This window comes from Hordeum vulgare, chromosome 7H (genome assembly GCF_904849725.1).
Source record: "Hordeum vulgare subsp. vulgare chromosome 7H, MorexV3_pseudomolecules_assembly, whole genome shotgun sequence".
In the NCBI taxonomy this organism is placed as follows: domain Eukaryota; kingdom Viridiplantae; phylum Streptophyta; class Magnoliopsida; order Poales; family Poaceae; genus Hordeum; species Hordeum vulgare.
In genome coordinates, this window is record NC_058524.1 from 596,583,833 (window position 1) to 596,599,894 (window position 16,062).

The following is a 16,062-nucleotide window of genomic DNA, read 5'->3' on the forward strand; positions in this document are numbered from 1 at the left end:
AACCAATTCATCTAGAAACTTTTCGCTTGATTAGTTGCTCTGAATAGTAAGGACGTACGTATCGTGGACGGCAGTTAGCTACCAGCAGTCGTGTTGTTCACGGCATGCTCCGACAGTTAACTCCAAGAACAACAATCCAATGTGCTGTCCAGGAATTATTGCCTCTGCCTGCCGGTTATTGTTCCAAACCTACCAGACGTCAAAGCCAGGTCTGAACTCTCAACTCTTGATGCAAGAAGGGACAAAGTCAGCAAAGAGTTACACCGGAAGCTACCGTTGATGTTTTTTCTTCCAATCCATCATGTCGACATGCTAACTTTTTCCACGGTCTAGATGTACGGTTCCGTGGTATGGAATTGGAATGAGAAGCGAGCGCACAGGCACAGTCACCATAAGCTCTTGTTCTTAGGTTGGATTTTTTTAGAGCGAAGTTCCCATACCAAATTGAAGAAAAATCCTTCCCCGAAAAAACAAGCCGCCTATATTTGCATGTTTGGATGGACACCCCCACGTTATAACGATGCGCAGTGCTTCCTGCTACGGCAAACAATGTTAGTGGTTATCAATGAGGCGAAGCGGCCATATGAGGAGTGATGGGTGATGCGACGATGATGCTTGATGGACTTCTGAGTGGTTTCGTAGTAGTGTGTTAAGTTCATGTTTGTGTGGCCAAGTCGCCCACGGTACCCTATTTTTCTGTGGACGTGTTTAGATTTTCACCCTTTTCTGTAGTTAACCGGGAACTCTCTTCTATCAATTTAATACTACTTCCATCCGAAAAATCTTGTCCCAAACTTGTTTCTCAAATGGATGTATCTAGCACTAATTTACTGTTAGATAGCTAGCTCTCTCTTAAAAGTTGAAACTCTATGCTGGTTGAAACTCTATGCTGGTTGTGTCGGACATAAGATACAGGGGATGAACACGTGGCACCGTGATAGTACTTTTGGCAAGGTAGCGGGCCCCAAGAGGCCATTGATGATAAGCTACAGTGACCCGATCCTTCCGTGTGGTTTGTTTTGGCGTCTCGGACTAAATCCTGGATGAACTAGTGCACAAAAGTATTTGGATTGAACCCTAACACTACGCACAATAAGTGCACAAAAAGTCAATACTACACCGACGTGCATAAAGGAACCGTCGATCGATGAAAATTATGATCTAAATTATTTTCCTCCTTACTCAAGAAAGTGGGGAGGGTGGGAGAAGGTTTTACCGCGGTGCGAGTTAATTGACAAGTAACTTGAGAGGATCCATACGTAAACTTTTTTGTGCGTTGGTGCAATGTCAAAGAGGCGGTGCCTAGCCCGGCTCAAAGCCACAGCTTTTTTGAGTTTGTCGCCGGACTCTGCAGGAAATCCTTGCGGCCGGTGAACAGTCGGCGTCAGGGGAGCAATTTTTCCGTGTGGCTACATTGTTCTTCGCTCATATTCTCGATGCACACTACTGTCGTCATAGTGGTCAAACACATCACATCATTATCACAGTTCGTCGACCGCGACCCGGCCTAAACTAATCATCACGAGGCAGCCCAGTACCAGCACCGGCCTGAAATGACGAAGCACCAAGGTTAGGTCTAGGTGCCTCAAAGGAATACAAGGTCTAGGTCTAGTTTCAGGTCAATGTTCAGATGTGAAGCGGCCGGCGGTGGTCGTCGTCTAGCTCCTCGAACCCTCGCCGGCGCGGCAACCTCTTAAATTGTCGATTATTCCTCAAAATTCGTTTTCTGCTTAAATTTAAGCTTGATAGAAAGGGAGGATCTGCCTTCTTAGATTTCTCGTTATCAGATGTGGAGATTGCATCAGTTATGAGAAGTGATGAGAAAACGGATCCTCCTACTCTCGAAGGCTTAGCATGTTGCGAAGCTCTTGCTCTTGCATTTGATCTCTCGTTATCGCATGTGGTCCACCAGAATTTTGCGTATGTATAAATTTTGTTTTGCACAGCCGTCATACCTTGCCCATCAGGGGCCTCCGACTTTAGATGTTAGACTTAGATGAGAGGTCTAGGTATTTGGTTCAGCTTGCATCCTTTCATCATATGGATAGATGTAGCGGCAGATGTTGTCAAGATGGTGAATTTAGACATTTTGTTGTACTACTTTATAAGGTCCTCGAAAATAATCAATAAAATGATCGCATGCATCTCACAGATGCAGAGGCGGGGGGTCATCCTCTTTCTCTAAAAAAACCAGGGGCCTCCGACTGTCAAGGAGTTGTCAAGGACATCAACCAAAACTCAGGAGGAACATATGCAAGCATAATAACTTTATAAGGGAGATCAAAGCAACTTCGGTTCAGTTCAAACAATGCTCTTTCATCTTCGAAGGGCGTGCTACAAATTTTGAGGCACACAACCTTGCTACATATGCTTTTGGTCTGGAGTTTGGTCGCCATGTGTGGTTGGGGCCCCCTCCAGAACTCACATGTATTACCATGAACATTTCATCATAATAAACAACGCATATTTAGGCTAAAAAAGGCTTCTAAGATTTCTTTTTTCATTTATTTTTTAATTTAGAGTTACAATTGTATACTTGGTACTAATAGCAACGGCACATTATGACAAAAGAGATGCCGCCTCCCGTCACCACCTCCCGTCGACCCCGTGGGCGACCAGGGGGTAACCCTAGCCGCTGCCGTCGGTCCTCCCTCGCTCCTCCTTCATTATCGCCACGGCCAGCAGCGCTGTCGGGCGAAGCCTGGCCGGCAGGGGCGGCGGCGGGGATCCTCTCCCCTTCACGCGACATGGATGGCGCGGGACGATCGTTCGTGAGGAGGCGCCGGACTAGCGCGCGGTGCGGCGGCGCTGCATGTGGATCCTAGCGGCGGCGTGCGGAGCGCGTCGACGACTGGGGTTCGTTCTTGCGGCGTGGTGTGGCGGCTGCGAGAGGGGCAAGACACGGTGGTCACGTGCGTTGTCGAGTTCGGCTCAGATCCTTCTGGATCCGGCGCCCGGACGCCGTCGGCCAGCGTAGGGTGGTGGTACTCGTCACTGTTCAGATTGGATCTTCATTGATCCAGATACCCGTGGTGTGCTTCTCTCCTGCGATTTCCTGGCGTTGCCGGCGTGGCCGCGGATGAAGCTGGTGGAGGAGATTAAGATAAGGGGAAACCCATTGGTCGGCCCTGGCCATCCGCGCCGACGACGATACTTAAGGGCGCTGTTTTTCTTCCTGGAGACGGCGGTCTACGTCTGCTCCTCCTATTCCTACCTCACTGCCTCTCGGGTGAAAACACTAACTCCAGTGGGCTGCAGCGGCGTCCTTGACGTCGTGATCTTCCTGATGGCGTCGCCTTGAGGGCTGAGTGGTGGTGGGCACTATGTGGGTCATGGATAGTTGCTGGTGGTGGGCACTGTTTCGGGGGAAACCCTAAGATCTGACTTTTCAGATCGGACGATGCGGTACTGTGTGCCGTTTCTCTCTTGGGAGCATCGTTTGTGGAGCAGCGCTGGATGACAGAGGCAGGAGATGGAGCGGCTTCGTCTGGCCCGAAGATTTGGTGGAACTATCAAGTCATGCCTGGCCGACAAGTGGTACGCTGAGTCATGCATGGTTGGTAGGTGCTACGCACGACAGTTCTTCTAGAATCTTCGTGTCTGGAAGAATGAGCGCAGGGCGGTGGCGCTGTTTGGCGCCGTGGTGGCGTCGATCATATTGCACGGAGCTTTCGCTGGAGATGTCAAGTTATGCCTGGCCGACAGGTGGTACGCTATGTCATGCCTGGTCGGCAGGTGCTACGCACGACAGATCTTCCAGAATCTTCGTGTCTGGACTGACGAGATGTGGTGGCGTCGACGGATGGACGGACTGGCAAGGATGATAAAGATCTCTCTCCTGAAGATGGATTAGCGGCCTGATGATGATGGCGGCATCTAAAACGTGTGCATGTGGTGTACGCTTTAGGTCAGCTCCACCGGCTATGGGTTCCGATACGTTATGTGAATGTATCGGGGACGACACCGGTTTTAGATATGGGGAGTGAGGGCACTCCACATTATCAAGTTTTGTAGGTGTGAGTGGTGGCTTCTGATGGTTTGATGTATGTTTTTGTTAGACCTATGTCGAATAATTAATAAAAATGGCCGTATGCATCGATTGATGCAGAGGTCGGGGGTTTAAACCTCCTTTTACAAAAAAAAAAAACATTATAACAGAAAAAAGTTTGATAAGTACAGTTTGTTTTCCTGAAAGAAATCTTCTCCAATTACGCTCTCTCCTCCAGCACCGCCGTGGCGATCCTCCATGCCGTCCTAAACCCATGCTTCAACTTTCGATCGGTCAATTGTTTCCAAATTATTAGTGAAAACAATTGACCGATTGAAATCATGATGAATCCAGAAGACCCGTGGAGGTGGTGGCCATGGTGATTAACAGGTTTTAAGAGCTTGTTTTTTTTCCTTTTTTATTTACTTTCACATATTTAAGTGGACCTATGATGGTACTTTTCATCTTTATTACTAATATGGCTGCATGCATCGATTGATGCAGAGGCCGGAGGTCATCCTTCTTTTCCAAAAAAAAAATGGTGATTAACAGGTCGCGGGGGTGAGCGGAGTTAGAGAAGTGCATTATGCTGGTTGCCCCGCTTTCTACTGCTGCAAAGAGCCGGCCGGGACAAAGAAGGGGTGCTCCCATTGTTTTTTACTGCTTGCCTACATGGTCATTAACGAAATTTGGGAGAGATCTTTTTTCCTAAAAATTGCCCCAAAGACGGTGCCTTTTGGCCTTGGCAGAGAGAAAACAATAGTCAGCATTACTACTACTACAGCTGGTACATCGATAGATATATACATACTATGTAGCTATATACAAAAATGCAGCTCTATGTATTTACACGGGGTAATTGATACACGTCAGAGCCAAGAAGATGAGATGGCGAGTTTGAGGTTCAGGTCAAGGTCCAGATCGAGGGCGGCGTCAGGGCAGGGGTGGTCGCTGGATCCTCGACCCCTTGCCGGTGCTGCGGACACCTCGGTGGTCGTGCTTGAGATGTCAGCCTCGCTACTCGCCTCCTCCTCCTCTTCCCACCGGCCGATCGACAACGTCAGTTCACACCCAGTCACCGTCTGTTGCTTCTTCTGATGCGTCTTGCTGTCAGCGTGACATGACCAGCTCGCCGCCTGCAACAATGTACATGGCTAATTAGCCATGTCAGGAAGACTAACATGTGTTCGAGTGCTATGTTGTTGCTAGTAATCAAAGCAACTAATATAGAACATCTAGGTAGAAGCATCATCTTTGTTCGAGAACAGATATATAGCACATTCATCTATGATCGATGCAAGTAAGAAACACATTCAATGTGAGTAATAGTTGCTTCATCTAGATTTGTTCATATATTAGTTCTAATTGGTCGATTTATGTATAAGGAGGTCACTGCTCATCTTTAAATACTTAATGATAAAGATAATATATTAATATAAAAATAATAGCAACTACGCCCGGCCTCTACATCAACACGATGTCAACAGCTACTCAAGACATCAGAGATACACACAATCAAATTAACTATCGAAAACACTTTGCCACTAGTAGTTACTCCTAAAAACCTTGTATGTTTTTGTCAGACCTTTGTTGAATAAGTAATAAAGATGGCTGTATGCATCGATTGATGCAGATGCCGGGGGTCTTAACCTCCTTTTCTAAAAAAAAAGTTACTCCTACCTTGTTTGGTGCAATTAGCATGCCATAGGAGCTCCATGACAGCCGACCTCTACTCTGCTCCCAGCTCCTGAAAACCTCCTCAATGGACGGTCTGCACAATGAGATAGCTAGCATGTTTAACAAAGTCAATCATGCACAGATATAAACATTAATTAAGAAATGGACTGATGACCCAATTAATGGTAATACTCGCATTTGGCACGCCGACAACGTAGAGCAGTGGTGGCGGCGAAACACGGTGTAAGAGGGAGCGTTGACCCCATCTGAAGCCGTTGTTGTCATGTCGTTCCCATTGACGCAGTGATCTTGGCGACGATTCACTGATGCGTGCGGTGAGCTATTGGTTGTGCTGCTGCGAGAGCTTGACCTGTACATCTGCAGATGGGTCATGTTTTGAAATAAGAGAAATTGATCAAGAAGCTGCATGGGAAACAACTCATATACCCTCCTTTTGGAGAGAAGAAAAACATATGAGATTAAGAAAGTACCTGGAGATGGCTCTTGATATGAGATATGTTGACCCCCTTTGCACCCATCAGCTGAAGAATTCGCTTTGGTGTCGCCTCTGCGCAGATAGAAGGAGGAGAGAATTGATGTCAGCGCCAGATCATCGAACAGCCGTGAATAAAAGAACTAAAAGTTGATACTCTTGGAATTGATTAAGTTTGTGCACAATGACTATATGTAACTTGACTGCAATTTTGGTAAGTCATATTTTGTGGGACGAGGAACAGTTGGAGGAGGGAAAAAGCAGAAGGAAGAAGAAACAAAGACGGCGGTTGGATCTAAATCTAATGGTCGAGAAAATCAACTTATCAAAAAAAAAGGGCAACTTATCCATAGCCAATGACTAAGTTGTGACAAGAGCACTCGAGGAATGGTGGATAAAGGATGTATTTAACATACAAACTGTACAAAAGGTCGATCCAAATCATGATGAGTGGTGTTTATTTTGGCACCACGCGGCAGGCCCGTTATCACTTATTGCCAAAGTGAGACAATATTAAGGCAGGGAGAGACTAAGAGAGACAGAGAGTTCAAGCACGCGGTTGTGAATGTTCATCAATTTTATACTCCCTCTGTAAGCTAAAATAAGAGTGTTTAGATTATTAAAATAGTGTTCTACATGCTCTTATATTAGTTTACGGAGGGAGTACGTATATGGAGCGGCCGGAAGCCGATAATAACACTTTTCATCATGCATGAATATCACGTGGGGCTTTCTTTGTGTCCTTTTTTCCTTTCTGCTATATGAACTTAAGCCAACTCCGGCCTAATTAACCTACCAAACGATTAAAGCAACACCAACTAGACAAAAGGGCTACGCTTAGATCGACCCATACCGTGAAAATTTTGACAGATCGATCGTCGGGCAGTACAAATCAATGAAATTCCATCAAGGTTAAGGTTCATGCATATCATCCATTCAACTGTGCAATTAGCCGGCATGCAAGCATGTGATGCTTGTGGAACTGGGAGACGGATAGGGGAAGAGACAGAAAGGCATGCATCGATCATAATACGTCTAAGATGCACCGTCATGAAACGACTACGAAGCAAGAAGCAAGAACTGACCGTCCTGGCCGCCGAGGCAGTCGACGGCATCGATGAACTGCCGGTGAAGCTCCTCCGTCCACCGCATCCGCGGCTCCTCCGACCGGTTGTACTGCCGGACGCCTCTCCTCTCGAACCCTCTCATGCTTTATCGATCGATCTCTCCCTGTGCCTAGAGCTCGCTCTTCAACTGGATTCGAATCGATCCTGAACCCAGCTAGCTTCTGTGTAGAGCTGATGAACTACCCAGAATGATGCTACTCCAGAATGAACTCCAACTATTTTTTGAAGTACAACCGTACTATATATATATGGCCGATATATAGAATGTGTGGATCACCGAAGAGAGAGAGAGATGGCTGACTATGCTTACCTAGTCCAGTCAAACATCCATGCTCACTTTACTTGCTACCTCTCAGAAAGGTACCTAGAGAACACACGGAAGAATTAATAGGAACAAGCCCAAATTCTTGAAAAAGTTGGCCTGTCCATGTCCACAACACAGCCAACTAATAAGATATGTACTACAACTCTTTCACATATATACTTTTAATAAGATACTCCCTCTGTTCCAAAATAAATGACTTAAAAATGACTCAACTTTATACTAAAGTTAGTGTAAAATCGAGTCATTTTAAGTTAATTATTTTGAGACGGGGAGTATAATGTTATTTATGACATATACTTATATCGGTCGACCCATCGAGCTCACGCTATTAATCGATTTGTCTGGGTCTCTTCCCTGCACAGTGACAGGTATGTATTGTATATGTGAACATTTCACCCATTTGATCAGAAAATTGTCCACTTTCTGTGTCAAAAAAAAAAGTCCAAGCATTTATTTTCTGCCGCGCACACCGTGTCTCTAGGTTTGACAAACTCACTCAAGAAAAATATATTATATAGCAACGTACGTGAGAGCTACGCTCGTTGAGACGTCGATACATACTTACGTGGAGACGTAGAGTGGACTGCGTACCTAGACTTGATAAATTCAGTCAGCTGGAGGAGGCTAGCCAGCTGAAATGTCTAAAGTCAATTCAACGCTATGCCATGCCATGGCATGCATGGATTTCTCCAGGGCAATGGGAAACCCAACGCGTGTAGTGAATGCGAATACATATATACTACTGTTTCTGGCGATAGGCCCATAGATGAAATAGCGTGTGTGAAAGCATGCGGAAATGGATATATATATATTCATTTTAGAAAAACTATATTTCAAGAAGTTTATAGAGTTCAACTTGCTAACTCAATTTGTTGCCTTTGGAGAAAGAGATGGCTAGCTAGACATAGAATTTTAGCTTTTGACGAACTTTATGAGGCACATATAGATATGACTTATTAAATTAAATCGCATAATTATGCCATTTTAATAGTTCAAAGGATTTCTCAACAAAATAAAAAAAGGTCCCAGGGATAAGACTGATCAGGTAAAAAAACGATGAGATCAATGCAAAGTTCTCCTCTTCCCATGGGAGTTTATCGACCAACAGTTGATATATGTATATGTGGCTGCTGTTGGAACCTTGCAGGTAGGATAAGATGCCATCAAGTCAAGGTAGCAGCTTGTGATTACCTATCAACATTACTGCACCTAGCAATCTAGTGACATCACTATCAAAGAAAATGAAGCATTCTCTACGTGTGGGAAATGAATTGTGGACTTTGGGACCACATTCTTAGGGCGGAAAAAGGAGAAAAAAAGTTGCATCTGTCCATGTCTCAATCAAGAAAATCAGACTCGTGGATGCATTCCTAGTCAAGTTTATATTATAGAATTTTTTTAGAAAAGGAGGATGACTCCGACCTCTGCATCAGAGAGATGCATACGGCCCCTTTATTGAATGGAACGGAAAAAATGTTTGCAATCCAGTACAAGGTTACAAGGAAGTTTCGAAATAAAGTTGAACAAAAAAAGTTGCCACAACCGGCGAAAAAATAGGACTAGATGCCTAGCCACCTATCCTACTATTAGACCGTGATCCAAACTGGTTGTAGATAACCTGAGCTACCATATCTCATCGAATAGATCCAATAATCAAAGGTCCCCATTCTCCGTTGGAGTGAGCAACGATCATGCACGGATCAAAATAGTTGCCCTGTACAATACCTGCAAAAAAATTGGTATGATTTTGCCTGTTAAAGACCATGTCATTTCTCTAATGACACAAAGGCCCTTTTGAAATTCTTTCCTTAGCTAGATATAGATGTGCCTTGTGTGCTAGCGGTGCTTTTATGCACAAAATTAATTAATGTGTGAGAATATGTGAAAGTGTCCTTTGTTCACTCCTCCATCCGTAGGATCTAGAACTCTAGATGAAACTAAAATATAAAGAAATAAAGAACATAAAAGTTTTGAAGAATTCTATAAAATTCATACATTTATATATACAATAATTGTTCTGGGATGACTTATATAATTTTCAAATGTCGGTTAACAAATATGACTAATTACATTCTGTAGAATAATCATGTTTGTGTTGCTTTTCAAAGTTGATTACATCCTTCTCTCCTGCACAAGGATTAAATATGAGAGTAGTTTACACATTAAACATATAGAGAAAAGTCTATTTTGAACACTGAATTGTTATGCTTTGTGTACTTGGGCCTAAAACTTTGAAATTGACTCAATTAAACCTTGAACTTTCTAAACCTATTAAAAAACTTCATGGATGTGAAGATTGTTATGAAATGATAACCACACACAAAATTAGATAATACAACTATTTGACTCAAAAGAAAAATTGACAAGAGACATTCATTTTATCTTTTGTGTTTCTTGTATGGTACAGATGATCATGTTGGTTGATGTTTTCGCCATGTTCATACTTTGTAGCATTGTCAACACATGTGAATTAGCTCATATGTCGTGTGAGAACTTAGAGTATGAAAAACCTCAAACCATATTTTGGGTGGTTTTGTATCTTAGGAATTTCAGTAGAAATTCAAAAGGTCATGAACACGGTGGGTTTCTATGTACAGATCAAGAACCATAAAGATGGATTTGTTTATCTCTATATAAATTTTTGACATAAATAATCATATTTTTATGAAATTATATATGTTAGACATCCTGATCATTCCTAAAACTATAGATTTCCCCATAGCACTCGACTTACCATGCGACGGGTATTTTCAAAAAAAAATCTTAATTACTCAATGAAGATGTGTTGAAGTCCATTTTATTTCCTCCTAGGTCATCTAGATAAACCCTGAATGGAAATAAATAAATTATACTTCATGAAGCTCAAAATAATTCTTTTAAATACCATACACAAATACACTTCATCTCGTAATATATCTGCATATTCTTGCAAGTTTTGGGATGTATACGTTCTAAAACTTACTTTCACAACATATTACTGCTTGTGATATGTAGAATATTCAAGTTTGTGTAGCCTTTTTGATGTTCTACATATGTACAATTCTCTATTGTATAATGGATGAATATAAGAGCCTTTTACATGTTCAATATATATAAAACTCTATTGTGAACATTGGGCCATCTTGCACGGTCTAACTTCAAACCAAAGCCATGAAAATGTCTAAATTAAACCTCAAACTTTCCAAAAAGTTTAAAATAGACCTATATTTAATATGAAAAATTATTTTGCATGGTTGGCCTCAAAATGAATATTTCCATGTATAGAGAGAATGCTATGAAATGATAACCACCAAAAATCATCACAAATACAATGTTTATGTCATGCGAAAAATGAGGAGAGACAATCATTTGCTTGGTTTTTCTTGTACACGCGACCTTGGTTGCTATTGATATTTATCATGTTTTACCATTATACCATCCACTCTTGAATTGTTTCATATATCCTTCAGTCATTTGCGGTTTGTTCCTCCATTTCAAAATACCCCATTTCAAAATACTTTGCATAATCATTTTGTCTTAAGTCATGTTTTGTGAAGTTTGAACAAGTTATATAAAAAAATATGAACGCGCACAACACCAAAGCAATATGTTTAGATTCATCATGGAATATATTTCTGTGTGGATATCAGTTTGTATTGTAATTTTTTGTGTTATTTCAATATAAACTGGTTGGTCCGAACAAACTTGGACTGAAGATAAAACTAATATGCAAAAAAATTTAAAATGAGTGGTACTTTATAGCCTTTATATAATGGATATAAACTCGAACTGACTTGCTTAAGTGGTATATTTCGGAGAAATTCTGCGAAATCATGTCAAAAGTGTCACATGCTCAGTTTTCAAAGAAGGGTGAAAAGGGGAATCCACTATTAAAAGGATAAGGCTAGTTTGTCTTCCACGTACATACGTAACTTTGGAGTTCCATGCACCAAAGTTAGCTTTTCTATTAGGTGCACGTGCTGGATGTTGGATGCGAATTGCCACTCAACCAACTCGTGTGACTTTTTATCCTGCCGAACCGAACGGAAAATGTTTCCCGAAAGCCCTAAAAAGGCAGGCAGCACCCTATTTTTTGGTGTCACGCCGGACCGTATCTCGCTCGCATTTACTTTCTTTCTGGCAACAGGCCTATACCAATGCATCGTCTCTTATTATATTATAACATATTCCCTCTATCCATATATATAAGGCTTAATGCATTTTTCAAGGCTAACTTTAACCATATGTTAGAGCAATAATATATGACATGCAAGTTACACAAAGCATATCTTCAAATTCGTACGTGAAAGGAGCTTTCAATGATATAATTTTCACATTATACATTTCATATACTATTAATCTTATCAATAGTCAAAGGCAATCTTGAAAAATGCATTAGGCCCTATATATATGATGGAGGGAGTAGGAGCATTAATAATTTAAGATACAATCATGTCAATGCATTGTTTCTTGTAAGTTGTATCTACATTTAATAATTTAGGACAATGCATGCATATGATTGAGCTGGGATCATTTTTTGCCTATGACCATGTGCAAAGGTTATATGTTAGCTAAGATCCAACCCCACTCTCTTTCTTCATTAACAAATATGCCACGTCAGCAAAATGCCTATGAAACCGTGCTAAGAAACTAGCCTTGGCACATGCCTAACTCCAAAGTTTCTACGGCGCCGCAGTACACTAATTAATCCAATCATGTTGTACTCCCTTCGTTCCGGTGTATAAGTCATTCACGTAGTTTTAGGTCACCAATTTGAGGAATTAAATATGTGTTATATGTCATGAAAAAAATATCACTAGATTTCTACACGGATGTAGTTTCTAAATATGTATTTTTTATCACATATATATGATATATATTTAAATAGTTAAATTGTCGACCTAGATCTACGTAAATGACTTATACACCGAGACAGAAGTAGTACATGTGGATGTGGATGCTCCTACGTATCGATACAACAAGATTTTCATATTGAAAAAAGTTTGGTTGTATAATCTGCAGTGATTACCTACTGCATGTATTGACCTTTATTATCTAGTACACCCCCTATTTTTAAATAGGACTCTGATAAGTGTCACAGGTATGGCATGGCAACTTTAAACTTTTTTTGATAGGTTTAATGATGCGAGGATAACAACTTTAGTTGGCAAGCACGATAACTTTATTTTTAGATGATAAGTTTTAGTTTTCTTCTTAATTTATTTTTATGGCAATTATAGTTTAAAAACGTCAGGGTCGGAATGCTTCGTATCATCCGTGTTATACTTATCATTTGGGTTCTAAATATAAGATGTTTTGACAGTTTAAAAAAACGTCTTACTTTGAGGATAGGAACAGGCCGTGTAGAATTTTTCCCTTGATTAGGTTGTCTGAATACTATGGACGTATCACGTACACCATCGTGTACGGTAATTAGTTACCAGCTGTCGTGTTTTTCAATAGCATACAGCGACAATTACTTCAAACCTCATAGAGCAACCACCCAAAGCTCCCCAAGAATTATTGCTTCTTCTGGTTGTTATTTTTCCAAACCTGTCAAAAATGTCAAAGTCCGGTCTGAACTGTGAACACTTGATGCAAGTGGACAAAGTCAACCAGACTTATACCCGAAGTTACTGCCGAAAGTGTTTTTCTTTTATTTGCACCCGAACGCGTTGATCCTATATATCTACATTGACGAGATTTTGTTCTGCGTACATATTTGGTTCTTTGGTGTGGAATGTGTAATGACGGACGATCACTAGAATTTCTTGTTTTTGGAGTTGCAATTTTTCCATGATATGGTATGGAGAGTTCGCTAGAAAAAAATCAGTCACCCATATTTGCCTGTGTGATTGGGTACCACAGAGTTGTTGCCAATTATCCGGGGTAAAAGTCGAATTAGCCATATTCATGTTGTCAAGATCAAAGGCTAGCCCGTCCTTGATCGAGTTTGTCAAGTCTGTGTTGGTAGATAATTTGGTCGATCGAGGCTGCCCTATCTGTTTATAGACGAGTATCTATTGTGTGGGTTTCCTCTAGTTACCAAATAACTATCTTCTAGTTATTTAGTAGAGTGAGGTCTTTAGACCACTGTTCAAAAAATATACCCCCCTCCCACTCTCGAAAGAGTATTGATTTTACATGGTTTGCTCTTAGTAGAGTCCAAACTTTGCCTCAGAGATTAGATCTGGTTGAACTTACACATTGAAGCATGATGCCGTCGATGATAGCATGGTGCGACCAAGAAGAAGTTGTTATTGACAAGTAAAAAATGCTTGGGACTTGCACGGTCTGCTTTGGCGTGTCGAACTAAATCTTTAGTGAACTGGTAGGTGCACTAAATTGCATGCTACACACTGGAGCAACTAGTCGATCGGGGCATAAAACTCAACACTGTGATGGCATGCATAAAACCAGTCTGATACATGAAATATGTGATCTAAACCATTTAGCCCGCTTTCGGGTGAAAGCTCGGGAAGATAGGGAGGATGGGAGGCCAGTAAATTGACAAGTAACTTCAGCCGATCCACACGTGACTTTTCTGGTTTAGTGCAAAGTCAAACAGGCGGTGCCTAGCCTAGCTCATAGCCACATCTATTTTCTATGAGTGTGTCGCCAAAATCTGCAGGAAATCCTCGCGGCCAGTGAATAGTCACGCCGTGAAACTAGCTAGTCAAGGGAGATGAAAGTGGCTAGGCAAGGGATATGGTAGTCACGCGAACCCTGGAGATCACCAATGTGTTGGCATCGACATCCACAATTTGAACGAGTGGACTCCACTGCTATAATAGAGCAGTTATGTTGAACAAGCAATTATAGGATCTTTTACGGAAATATGTTCAATGGTAAAATTATTACGAGTCATCTATAAATATCGACAAAGCACGGCAAAAGCAAACAAAAAAAACATGGATACTCGAGTCAACATTCAGCCACGAATGAATGCATCTCAAAGCGATTTGAGCTAAAGCACATATGAATAGGATGTTTTTTGTGTTTCATTCTCTCCATGGAGTGACATATCGCCATAACATCGAAGTTGTGTTTTAAAATTTTGTCATTAGTTGGGTCGCCTGCCAAAGAAATATTTTAATCTTAAGCAGGTTCCACGCATGCCAAACGCATTGAACCGATTAGAGCATTGCCCCTACCCAAATCTTGGAGTAAAGGGGCTTAATAGAGCACTTGCTAGAGGATGAGTGAGGACAAAGGAGCTGATCGAAAGTCTGAGAGGTTCAGGAACAAGGCAGTGAGCTCGTGCCAGTCCACCAGCTCTACCTGAGACAAGGAAGATCGCAAACCAAAATCCCAATTATTAGCACCTACCTTTGAAATGGAGATCTTCGGGTTCGAACAATAGGAAATCATAACCACGAATGAGAGGGGGTCATCCTCCTCCGCCGGTCCAACCAAAAGCAAAGCATGGTCCCCGAACCAGCCTTATATTTGATTAGAGAATGAAATTCCTCACAAACTTTACCAAATATTTCCAGAATTAGGACCCTCTCCTAGGATTGGCATTAAAGGGATCCACGTCAGGAAAATACTTGACCTTTTAGGAGTTTAAGCCATAGCACTTGAGGCAAATCATGGTGAATGCGTCACCACCACTTCATGATTAGACAATTATTCATCAAGGAGGTTTTAAAGATGCCCACCCGTCACCCCTCCACCTCCCATAGGTTTTTGGGTCTTCCAATGATTTTTCATTTAACCAGTCGTTAATTTTTCTTGTTATCTATGGTGTTCTAGTAAAAAGTATTGCGATCTTTATCGAAACTAGCATGCTTAGTCATAGAAAGCCGATGAAATCCCATAGTAAACATCAGTAGTCTAGACAAAGAATTGATAAGGTTGACTCCTCCTCCCTAGGAATTGCGCCTACCCCGCCAACGAGCAACTTTAGATTCAACTTTAAGCTCGACGTGATGAAAATCCACTTTAAGCTCGATAATACTTGGTCGAAAAGGAAACAAGCTTGCAATTGAGAAGATTAGCAGGTCCGGTATGCTTATCGAGGTGGCAGAGAGCAAAGATATGTGGTTCTTTGGTGTGGAATGTGTAATGAACGGACGATCACTAGAAATTCTTGTTTTGGAGTCGCAATTTTTTGCATGATATGTTGTGGGGAGTTCATTAGAAAAACACCAGTCACCCATATTTGCTTGTGTGAATGGAGACCACCAAGTTGTTGCAACTATATTTTTTTTAGAAAAGGAGGCATCGTCCCGGCCTCTGCATCGAGAGATGCATGCAACCTACTCCCTCCGTACCTAAATATAAGACCTTTTAGAGATTGCACTATGAACTACATACGGATGTACGTAGACATATTTTAGAGTGTAGATTCATTCATTTTGCTCCGTATGTAGTCTCTTAATGAAATCTCTAAAAGGTTTTATATTTAGGAACTGAGGGAGTATTATTTAAATAAAGTAAACCAGTCCGAAGCGAGTACAGCAATCCGAGA

The 16,062-nt window shown here is 41.7% G+C and overlaps 1 protein-coding gene across 1 annotated transcript; it reads right to left on the minus strand.

Annotated features, from left to right (window-relative positions):
- Positions 1-4,773: 4,773 nt before the first annotated feature.
- LOC123412926 (myb family transcription factor MPH1-like) lies at positions 4,774-7,681 on the minus strand. Its single transcript, XM_045105887.1, has 5 exons — positions 7,244-7,681; positions 6,157-6,233; positions 5,862-6,043; positions 5,669-5,759; positions 4,774-5,124 (listed from the first exon to the last, which is right to left on the minus strand). Exons 1-5 carry the CDS (start codon positions 7,365-7,367, stop codon positions 4,858-4,860), a joined length of 741 nt encoding a protein of 246 aa, XP_044961822.1. The 5' UTR covers positions 7,368-7,681; the 3' UTR covers positions 4,774-4,857.
- Between the last annotated feature and the right edge of the window lie 8,381 nt (positions 7,682-16,062).

Coding starts and splice junctions, on each gene's coding strand:
- LOC123412926 (XM_045105887.1), bottom strand. CDS start 7,367: ATGAGAGGGTTCGAGAGGAGAGGCGTCCGGCAGTACAACCGGTCGGAG. Junction 6,234..7,243: donor CTGCCTCGGCGGCCAGGACG/GTCAGTTCTTGC, acceptor CTATCTGCGCAG/AGGCGACACCAAAGCGAATT. Junction 5,125..5,668: donor TGCTAATTGCACCAAACAAG/GTAGGAGTAACT, acceptor ACATTGTTGCAG/GCGGCGAGCTGGTCATGTCA.